Below are 11,397 nucleotides of genomic sequence, written 5' to 3' on the forward strand. Positions count from 1 at the left end.
AATCAACATCTGTTTAGCCCTGGCTGAAAGGACCCCTCCCGCGGGGCAGCGGGGGCACAGTTCAGGCATCTCTCTTGTGGTCCCGCATCTCCACTCATCCGGTCACCATTTTGGTCCCAGCCCGCATCCCCTTTGAATGGGTCTCTCTGCCCCCTCTGGCTTCCCAATCCATCTTCCTGGCCATTGCCAAGGTGAGTTTTCTAGAGCTTCGCTTGACCACTCCTCCCCCAACTCTATGAACTCCAATGGCTCCCCAGTACCTCCAGGATCAACTATCAAATCCTCTGCCTGCCATTGCAAACTATCAGCTGTCTTTGGGTGGCGGCTAGGGAAGGAGGGCTGGCTCCTTCTCTGTGGGTGTTGTCTTGCCATGATGGTTGGGCTGGAAGTAGGTCTAGGGGTCAGGGGTCTGCTGCCACCCCCAGGACTCCTGTGCCCATCTGACTGCATGAAGAAAACTGGCTAATGCCAGTTACTTTTTCTCACTGGCATCCGAGGGGGCTGTGTGCTGACATGGAGGCATTTGAAATGCCGATCTTTGTTCTGGCAATGAAAAGAGGACAGACCAATGGATGAAGGAGACTTTATTACATACCTACTATGTGCCAGCTACAGCACTAAGCATCAGGCTAACAAGGAGAAACTCAAAAACTGTCTTTGCCTGGGCGAGAGCTGACTAGGAGGCCACATCGTCTCACACTGGTGAGAGGGGACCAAGGAGGGGAGCTCCAGGGCTATGGCAGGACATTGTCAGGCATCCCTTGGAGTAAATGAGGGCAAAAACAAAGGAGAAAATTGTTAGACGAGAAACAAAGCATATGATGTCATGGGCAGCATCACACACCTGTGGTCCTCCACCTTGGCAGAGATGGAGTGTCTTCTGGGGTCTCTTCTTGGTGCCAAACTTGTCCCTGGCGATCTCTCCTCTCTCCAGGCACCAGCATTGCTTTCCTGGATCTGTTCATTCTGTTTGCATGGGAAAGGGGTAGGAGAGGGGGGCCGTGGGAGTAAAGGGTCAGGGGAGAAATTTTTTTATGGTATTTTTTAAATTTAGAATATTTTCCCATGGTTCCATGATTCATGATTTTTCCCATCCCTCTTCCCTTTCCCATCTCGGAGCTGACAAGCAGTTCCACTGGGTTATACATGCATTATTATTCAAAAGCTATTTCCATGTTATTTATATTTGCAGTAGAGCGATTCTTTAACATCAAAACCCTAATCATATCCCCATCAAATCATGTGATCAATCCTATGTTTTACTTCTGCATTTCTGCTCCCACAGTTCTTTCTCTCGATGTGGATACATTCTTTCTCATAAGTCCCTCAGTAGAAAAGTCAGTTATATTTGATTGTGCTACAATGTATCTATCTTTGTATATAATGTTCTCCTGGTTCTGCTTCTTTCACTCTGCAATTCCTGGAGTTCGTTCCAGTTCACATGGAATTCCTCCAGTTCGTTATTCCTTTTAGCACAATAGTATTTCATCCCCATCAGATACCACAATTTGTTCAGCCATTCCCCAATTGAGGGACTCCCCCATATTTTCCAATTTTTTGTTACCACAAAGAGCATGGCTATAAATATTTTTGAACAAGTCTTTTTCTTTATTATCTCTTTGGGGTACAAACCCAGCAGTGGTATGGCTGGGTCAAAGGGTAGGCACTTTTTAAAAAATTAAATTCATAGGGGGCAGCTGGGTAGCTCAGTGGAGTGAGAGTCAGGCCTAGAGACAGGAGGTCCTAGGTCCAAACCCGGCCTCAGCCACTTTCCAGCTGTGTGACCCTGGGCAAGTCACTTGACCCCCATTGCCCACCCTTACCAATCTTCCACCTATGAGATAATACACCGAAGTACAAGGGTTAAAAAAAATTAAATTCATTTTATTAATTAACTTAGAATATTTTTTCCATGGTTACATGATTCATATTCTTTCCCTCCCTCCTCCCACCCCCTCCCATAGCCAACAAACAATTCTATGGAATTTTATGTGTAACATTGATCAAGACCTATTTCCATATTATTAATATTTGCAATAGAGTGATTGTTTAGAGTCTACACTGATCAAGATCTATTTCCATATTATTAATATTTGCAATAGAGTGATTGTTTAGAGTCTACATCTACACTGAACCATGTGATCAAGCAGTTGTTTTTCTTCTGGGTTCCTACTTCCGCAGTTCTTTCTCTGAATGTGGACAGCATTCTTTCTCATAAGTCCATCAGAATTGTCCTGGGTCATTGCATTGCTGCTAGTAGAGAAGTTCATTATATTCAATTGTACCACAGTGTATCCGTCTCTGTGTACAATGTTCTTCTGGCTCTGCTCCTTTCACTCTGCATCAGTTCCTAGAGGTCTTTCTAGTTCACATGGAATTCCTCCAGTTCTTTATTCCTTTTAGCACAATAGTATTCCATCACCAACAGATACCACAATTTGTTTAGCCATTTCCCAATTGAAGGGCATCCCCTCATTTTCCAATTTTTGCCACCACAAGGAGTGCAGGGCTCTGCAAAGTCTGGGTCTCGCCTTCCTTTCTAGCCTTGTCTTTAAAAGTGAAAAGACTTAAGAACAACCAAAGAAAACCCCATACCCCTCAACCCCACCCTTGCCAAAAACACTAAAAAGCTAACAAAAAAATTAAAAAACAACTTTGGAAAACTGATTAAATGTCGCAAAAGAATTTATTATTCTGGGACAGCTGGGTGATTCAGTGGATTGAAAGCCAAACCTGGAAATGGGAGATCCTGGGCTCAAATCTGTCCTCAGACACTTCCCAGCTGTGTGATCCTGGCCAAGTCACTTAACCCCCATTGTCTAGCCCTTACTGCTTTTTTGCCTTAGAACCAGTATTGATCCTAAGGCAAAAGGCCAGGAGTTAAAAGAAAAGACCACATTGTTCTTTGTATGCTGTGTGTAGATGCTGTTGTGAGAGGTGACATGTGGTTTGATGAAAAAGTGCCACTCAATCTATCCGGCTTTTGCCATGCTTTTCCCATCAGGGCATACTCCTGGCACATGGGTGCTACCTCTTCCTGGGGGGGGGGTCTGTGGATCTGGGGGAACATTCAACAGGGGGCCCAAAGCTGAAAAGGTTGGGAACCTGTGCAGCTTCCACGGTCCCTCCAGGAGGGAGCCCTTAAGGTACATTTGGCTGCATGAGGGGCTTTCCTAGTGGGTGCTGGTTGATTGGGGGAAGAGAGAAGATGAGGGAGCAGAGCCCAGCCCCGAGCTGGATGGAGGGGTGCAGCTGGGCAGGACAAATCCCAGGGGCCTGGAGGGCAGGCCCGGGACTAGGCAGCTCCTCCGGAGAGCTGGCCAATGGTCCCTTTAGCCCCACTTTCTCCCCCCACCCTGGGGGTCTTTTCTCTCTCTCCAGGACCCTTTGAAGTGGTCCCCAAAGGGGTTGGCAGAGTTTCTGCTTCCTTATTTCCAACCAGGAAGTAGAGGAAAGGATTGACTGTGCTATTGACACAAGAGAAGAATCTGGCCACATTGTAGAAAACTTGTTTCCGCCTCTCGTCCCACAGGTACCATTTAAAGAAGAACCAGTAGAGGGCGAGGGGCAGGGCACAGACCAAGTACACCAGGACAGTGACCAGAGGGATGCTGTAGGGGGTGGCCGGCTTGCGGGGCGGCAGGCTCCTCTGGACTTTGATAAACAGAGTCACGCTGGACACACACATCACTGGAGTGAAGCCCCCCAAAGTCAAGAGCACGGAGGCCCAGGCTACCCCGGGACACAAATCCTCCTTTGTTGGCAGGATACAGAAATAAGCGGCCGCCGTTGTCTCTAGGGTGGCCAGAGCCCAGAGCCCAGCACACACAAGGGCAGACAAGCGCTTTGGTTGGTGACGCCGATACCACGCGGGGAAGACCACGGACACACAGCGCTGGACGCTGATGGCCGTCAGGAGGCTCAGCCCGAGCACGTAAGCAAAATATCTGATGCTCTCAAACACTTTAGCAACACTCTGGGGCCAGAGAGCCAACTCGGGCCTCTCGAGAATAAAGAGGAGCATCGTACTGAAGAGGAGGAGAAAGTCGGCAATGGCCAGGTTGTGGGAGTAGATGGAGAAGGGGGTGCACTTCATGCAGAAGCAGAGGAACCACATGATGACCCCATTCCCCAGCAGCCCGCACAGGCAGATGGCCAGGGCCAGAATGACCAGGCTTTGGTGGGGAGTCTCCTGGTCCCTGCTGGAGTTAGTAGCTCCGGCGGTGGTCCTCATGGCGGCCTCTGGGATCACGGTGCTGCCGGAGGATGTCTCTGCCCCTGAGAAGGAGACAGAAATGGATCGTGACCCGTGGAGAAGCCCGACCCCCATCTGGCTTCTCTGGGGGAAGCGTCTCCCTTTCTGCCATCCCGTCCTCCAGGCCGCCTTCGTTCCCTCTTGACTAGTGTTGTGGGGAAGATTAGTTAATTGATAAGCCTGGAGCATTCTAGGATAGAATGAAGGAGGAGGAAGTAGGTGTCTTGTGCCCTGAGAGAGAGACTCCATTAGTGGTGGGCAAACTGTTGCCAGCCCATGGAGATCTCAGGCCCTGCTTCCTGATTTCCTTGGGATCCTGAGTGGAGGTGGATTTCCAGCAACAACAGAGCAGAGCCAAGCAGAGGAGGAGTTTGAGACCTGGTGGGCAGCACCTCAAGTTCACTCACTCTTCTTGGTATCTTGGACCACCTAGGATTTTGGCATCCTGTGAACCTCTTTGGAAAACTGTGAGAGCCCTCAAAGCCACCCCTCTGATCCATAGCTGTGCTGTTCAAGACTGGCTGGTTCCAGGCTTGAATCAGCTCCCCAGAGACTGCTCTGCTCCTTGGGCCCTGCCTGCTGGATCACTTAGATTAGAGTAGAATAAGTCCTCCCCTTGCCCTGTGGGTTTATCTTTTAGGGTTTAAGTCTAGAAATCCCGTTCCCACCTCTATTTTAGTTAAATATAATTAAACTTGTTAAAACCTTTACTTGCCTGTTGGATTCAAAGCCTCAGGCCCAGGGGTGACAGTTGGTCAACAGTCCCTTTGTCAGTTAGGAGCAGCTTGGCTGCTCTGGTCTCCCTGTCCAGGTCGTGTCTCTCCTAAACCCCAGTGTGTGGACCCACAATCATTTGGACTTATTATAACATCCCTGCTGTCTCCATTATTTATTATCATTTCTACACTAGGGGGTGAGGAGGGCATCTGGAGGACCGACCATGGGCAGTTGAGGTAAGTACCAGGGCATGAGCCGTGGTTGCCACCCCGTGGGGATCGCCCTCTAGGAGTTACTCTCATCTCTTCCTTCTCGCCTCCCCTCCTCCATTCCCACCCACATCTTCCTGGCTTGGTCTCCCCAAGGTCTTCTCAGCTATCCATGGTCACAGCCGGTGGATAGAGCTCTGGGCCTGGAGATAAGGGCTCCAATGTGGCCTCAGACACTTCCTAGCTGGGCGACCCTAGGCAAGTCCCTCAGCCTCAGTTCCCCAGCCTTTACCTCTCTTCTGCCTTGGAACCGAGGGAAGGCTGGGTCTCTACAGAACATGAGGCAAAGTAGCAGTTGGCTCTGTTTGATGCGTCCGGATCATTCTGTCTCTAGAGGGGATTTTGCGGGGGGGGGGGGGTTAGACTCCCAAAGTAAGCAGGTAAAGACCCCATTTCCAAGTCTCTCACTGACGGAGATTCGTCCCGAGTGGTGTCCCCGGCCTGAGGAATAGCACATTCTCTCCTAGACCCAGATCTGGGAACAGATAGTGGAAGAGACTCTCTCGGTCCTGGAGGGGAGGCGAGCATCACTAGGGCTGCTTCCACGTATCCAGAAAGACCAGTCATGGGATATTTGGGCTCAGGGTGGCATCGATGGAGGGGCAGATGGAGGGGCGTCCAAGTCTGGGACCCTCGTATTACGGATGAGCCCAGCTTTTGTGAGTCGCCCCCTTCCTCCCCAGGGACCAGATGGCAAAGGAGACTGTATGGTGGAGTTTACCTGACTCTAATTGGATCTTCCTTTAGTTGGGAGCCGGGGAGGGATCCCTCGGAGCCTCATCATCCCAGGGGCTGCAGGCCACGTCTGTACTTCCCCACCAGCCTCCTTCATGGCTGTGTCCCTGATACTAATTTGTTTCCTTCCCCTTCATTTTTGTCATCGAGCTAAAGGGTGGGAAACGCTGCCAGGCTCTCGGGTTTCCCACTTCTTTGGCTTCTGAACGAATAGAAGTTTACAACCTCCATGGGAGAGGCAGTGACCCAAGGAGGGCAGACCCTGGAGCTGGGGCCTCTGGTTCCCCTCTCTGAGGATCAGTTTCCCTCCCTGTCAGATGGGAACAATGATCGTGCCCTCTCTGCCTCACAGGCGGGCTGTGGGGAAGCTCTGCAGTGCTGGGAGCTTATTGGAGCTAAAGATGACCCAAACCCAACAGAAATGGACAAGTGACTGGAATCAAGGCGTCCTCTCACCTGCACCTTCCATGATCCTCAGCAGGAGGTCCTCTGGGTGCTTGGAGATCCCGGGGTGCCCCCCACCTTCTGGGCTCTGGCAGTGCCTGCTCCCCCGGTCCAGCCTGGGAAGGACGGCCCGTCTCGGGTCGGTGAGGAAGAAGGGAAGTCCGTTATCAGGCCTCCTCCTATGACTCCCCAGGGCCCTGCTGACGACCAGCCTGAGAGGGGAGGCAGGATTATTCTAGAAAGGGAGGAAGGGTGTTGGGCTGTTAATGGGGAGGGTGAGCCTGGGACCCAGGCGAGGAGGAACAGGGAGGCGGCTTCCACTTCCAGCTGGGTCTAAGTACCTCCATTAGGTTTGGGTGATTCCAGGAACTCCCTAAGTGGTGCAGGGCTTAATGGGCCGGCTCCATGCACAGCCCTCCTCACTGCCCCTGCCCTAGAGGGCTTCAGAGCCAGATGGGTCACGGGGGTCGCCCCAGGCTGGGCGTTCAGGGCCATTACGCCCCGGCCCTCCTCAGAGGGCTCGTCCAGCCTCTCAGAGTTCTGTTGGCTCAGACTCCATCCCTGTGAGGCCAGACCGGGAAGACCCTTTCAGAAGTGTAGCCTGGGCCTTTGGGAATGGTTTGGTCAGACCTACCTGAGTTCCTGCCACTCAGGCAGAGCCCCAGGGATCCCGGGACGATGTCAGGGGAGGGAAGTCCCCAATATCTTGATAGAGCAGGAACTTCTCTTCCCCCTTCTTCTGATGAGTCAGTATTGGTAAAATAAGCTCTGAACTCAAAGCCTGGCACATACCAGGTGCTTAATAAATGCTTGTTCTGGGTAAGCAGAGGGAGCCACAGTCAGGGAGAACTGAATTCAAATCCGGCCTCACACCCTTACTAGCTGTGTGACTCTGATCACGTTTCTTCACCCCGTCTGCCTCAGTTTCCTCATCTATAAAAATGAGCCAGAGAAGGAAAAGACAAACAGCTGGGTGACCCTAGTCAAGCCACTTTATCCTGCCTGCTTCAGTTTCCTCATCTGTAAAATGAGCTGGGTAGCTCAGTGGATGGAGAGCCAGGCCTAGAGACGGGAGGTCCTGGGTTCAAATCCGGCCTCAGACACTTCCCAGCTGGGTGACCCTGGGCAAGTCACTTGACCCCCATGGCCCACCCTGACCACTCTTCCACCCAGGAGCCGATACACAGAAGTGAAGGGTTTAAAAAAATGAAAAAAAAAAAAGATGCTAAGATGGAGAATGGAATGACTGCTCTTGCGGCTCAGGCTTCCCTCTGCGTCCCGTTGAACATGTCAACCTTCTCTCTTCCGTTTTGTGTTTTCTAAGATCACGTTGGGAGGATCCGACTTTACTTCCTCCGGTTTCAACAGGAGATCCAGACGGGTTTTAATGAATATTCCTTGCCAGGCACCTTGTGGTGTCTTCCATTGGTTAATGGAAAAGGCTTTTACTGCTGCTCATGGAGCTGTGGGCATCCCTCCGTGAACATCCATTAGCCAATGGAGAGCAGCCCCAGGCCTCATTTCCTAGCTGCTCCAGAGAATTAGAGGCTTCTTTGTCATTCTTTTGAGAACTCCACGTTCCTCTACTTTGCGTCTCCATTGGTGGATGGCTTTAGGTCTTCTATAATTCTGCTATCGACTCTGTATATCGGCTATCGGACCCTTATTACAGGCATTTGTTATAAAGATCCCCCCCCCCCCCGCCGCCCCCATCACTTCCCTCTCATTCTAGTTGTGCCCATTTTCCTTATGTAAAAGCCTTTCAATGTCGCGTAATCAAAATCTTTTGTGATTGCCTCTATCTCTGGGTTGGCTCAGAATTCACCCCCCCGCCCCCCCCCCCTGCCATATCTGCAGGAGGCACCTGATCCAATTCTTCTAGAATTTTTATTGGTACCAAAACTGAATATTCAGCTTGAGTTTATTGTGGTGTAAGAGGGCAAGAAAGACCCCAGCAAGAGCCAAAGAGACCCGCCTGGACACGTGCCTCTTGGGAGTTTAGACTGCCGTCTCGCCTCCCTAGTTCTGCGCCCGGGCTCAGAGGCGGCCCGTGAACCCGATGTTGGCTGGAAGGCTGTGTTCCGGCACACGTGCCCAAACGGAATGGGATCTCTTGGCTTTGGGAAGCTGAGCATCTCTTACACGGGAGGGAGAAATCGCAGGAATTTACTCATTTAACGAAACTCTGGATTTCTAATCCCGGTGCAAGTAGACGTGAGTAAATAAAGCAGCCCAAGGGGGAGGTTAGGAAGAGGCAGAGCCCCAGAACTCGTGGCGAGAAGGCCTCGATCCTTGGCCTAAATGGAGAAGAGCCGGGGAAACTACCTGGGTGGACACTGACTGCTCTCTGCCCAGGGTCCTGACTGCTGAAGGGGAGCTGCTCGCTGTATGTCAGGGGGGACCAGGAGGCATCTGGAGAGCTGACCTCACCCCTGCACTAGCTGTGTGACTAGGGGCAAGTTCCTAATCCTCTCTGACCCTTACATAAAATGGAGAAAATGATGCTTGTGTTGCCTGCTAGCCAGTATTATCTGGGAAGGAGGATGTCCTTCCCAAGCTTCAACATGCTAAATAAATAGAAACTGCTCTCAATAGTTTCATCCTTCCCACTCTAAACCCAAACACCTCCTGCCATCACCAGCAGCAGTTTAGAACTCGTGTCCATCATTCCAAGAAAGGTTCATTTTTTTTTTTAAATCCTTCACTTCTGTGTATCGGCTCCTGGGTGGAAGAGTGGTCAGGGTGGGCCACGGGGGTCAAGTGACTTGGGTCACCCAGCTGGGAAGTGTCTGAGGCCGGATTTGAATCTAAGACCTCCTGTTTCTAGGCCTGACTCTAGCTGGGTAGCTCAGTGGATGGAGAGTCAGGCCTAGAGACGGGAGGTCCTAGATTCAAATCCGGCCTCAGACACTTCCCAGCTGGGTGACCCTGGGCAAGTCACTTGACCCCCATGGCCCACCCTCACCACTCATCCACCTAGGAGCTGATACTCAGAAGTTAAGGGTTTAAAAAAAAAAGGATTTCTAGCAGCTCGATTTGTGGTAGCAAAGAATTAAAAAGCAAAGGGATGCCCAGCAATTGAGGAATGGCTGAACGAGGCATGATATGTGCGTCTGATGAATGCTATTGTGCTATAAGAAATGAGGAGCAGCATGCTTTCAGAAAAACTTGCAAAGACTTGGATGAACTGATGCAAAGTGAAATGAGCAGAACCAGAAGAACATCGTGCATAGTAATGGCAGAATTGTACAATGACCATCTGTGAAAGACTTGGCTACTCTAATCAGGATGATGATCCAAGACGGTTCTGAAGGGCTCGTGAAAAATGGAATCCACCCCACAGAAAGAACTGATGGAGTCTGAATGCAGACTGGAGTGGGCCTTTTTTCCTTTCTTTCTTTTTCTTTTGGTCTGTTTTCTTTTCAACATGGCTTTGTTATTGTTCAGTTGTTTCAGTCACAGTCAGCTCTTTGTAATTCTATTTGGGATTTTCTTGGCTACGTGGTTTGTCACCTTCTTCTCCAGTTCATTTGACAGATGAGGAAGGCCTCACTTTCCTGTCAAATGAACTAGAGAAGAAGGTGACAAACCACGTTGCCAAGAAAATCCCAGTCTTTGACCCCTACAAGCAAAGACAGTAATCTGGAGGCTCTGATCTCGTAGAAGGTCAGGAGCATCAGGAGGGCGAGGGAGCCTCCAGGAGTCCAGGAGCTGGAGCGCGTGGTGGGTTGTGCAGCCGGAGCAAGGGATGACTTTTGGAAACCAGCCTCAGCTCGCTAAGACTAGGGCCCAGCCAGGGGCAATGCCACATTCGGATGAGAACTTGAGTAAGAGGTCAGTGAAGCGTGAGCCCATTCTCCCTGTAGCCTGAGAGGGGAGAGGGGAGATCCTGTCCCAGGAGGCTGTGGGTGTGAGGGACTGGTGGTCCTCTTGTCCTTGCTGTATCTTCAAAGGAAATGTCCCTTTGTAAAAGTTAATTGATGCTGACTGAGCCTAGGACTGGGCTCTAGACTCTGGCACTGCTCAGTGGGGAAAACATAGCTGGGGCCCAGAATAGTAGAGAAGAGCCCCTCCCCAAGCCCCTTCAAGGTACCCTAAACCCCAAGGGGCTGCGTGGCCCCCATGGCTTTGAGAGAGCGACCCCAAGCAGGCTTGTTGAATGAGTATACGTCAGCTGAACTTATCTGGGGACGCAGCGTGACCCTTGTCCCCATCAGAGCATTAACTCTTTGAGGACTAGGGATGGCTCCCTTCTGCGCCAATGCCTGCCTGGCAGACTGCCTGGCACGTGCTGGGGGATTAATAAATGAGTGTGGAATTTATTCCATTGAAAATGGAGAGAATGCTAAGCAGGCAGAAATAGCCCCAGATGTGGTCCGGAGCAGGGAGGTCTCTGTCTCTCTCCACAAAGGCGCAAAGTCTGCCCTGAGACAGGCAACCTCAGCACAAGCCATCTCCAGCCCCAACCGAGGTCTCTAGGTAGAGGCTGTTGAGAGCTTTGACAGACAGGAAATATTGGGGTCCATCCTGGGAAGGAGGGGAGGGTCAGGAACAACTTCTGGAGGTGCAGTCAGGAGGAACTGAAGGGCCACCGTGGGAACTTGAATGGAATTGGGCTCAGTGGGACCCTGGTCCTGGATGTTAAGGCTGGGAGACAAAGCAGAGATGGGCAGGATCTCAGTCCTGGGGAGTGGGAAGTTCCAGTGATCCTCCATCCTGACTCTTCCTGGGATGGGATCCATTTTGGCTTCTTTGTAAATATTTCAGCCCCAGATCCTAGCTCCCCTATGGGAACCTTGTCCTCTCCTCCTCTGGGGAAGGGAAGGGGGGGGGGAAATTTCAATTTTAGGATGGGAAGAAAGTCTCTCTCCTCCCTCCCTCCTTCCCTCCCTTCCTTCCTTTTCTTTCTTCCTCCCTCCCTTCCTTTTCTCTCTTTCTTTCTTTCTCTCTTTCTTTCTTTCTTTCTTTCTTTCTCTT

General features: G+C 51.0%; 1 protein-coding gene across 1 annotated transcript; it reads right to left on the reverse strand.

Moving 5' to 3' along the window:
* Positions 1 to 3,295: 3,295 nt before the first annotated feature.
* On the reverse strand, positions 3,296 to 6,915 carry MRGPRD (MAS related GPR family member D). Its single transcript, XM_044682061.1, has 3 exons — positions 6,844 to 6,915; positions 6,433 to 6,655; positions 3,296 to 4,278 (listed from the first exon to the last, which is right to left on the reverse strand). The coding sequence occupies exons 1-3, from the start codon at positions 6,913 to 6,915 to the stop codon at positions 3,296 to 3,298; spliced, it is 1,278 nt and encodes a 425-aa protein (XP_044537996.1).
* Positions 6,916 to 11,397: the final 4,482 nt, after the last annotated feature.

The sequence above is a fragment of the Gracilinanus agilis genome, chromosome 6 (genome assembly GCF_016433145.1).
Source record: "Gracilinanus agilis isolate LMUSP501 chromosome 6, AgileGrace, whole genome shotgun sequence".
Lineage (NCBI taxonomy): Eukaryota > Metazoa > Chordata > Mammalia > Didelphimorphia > Didelphidae > Gracilinanus > Gracilinanus agilis.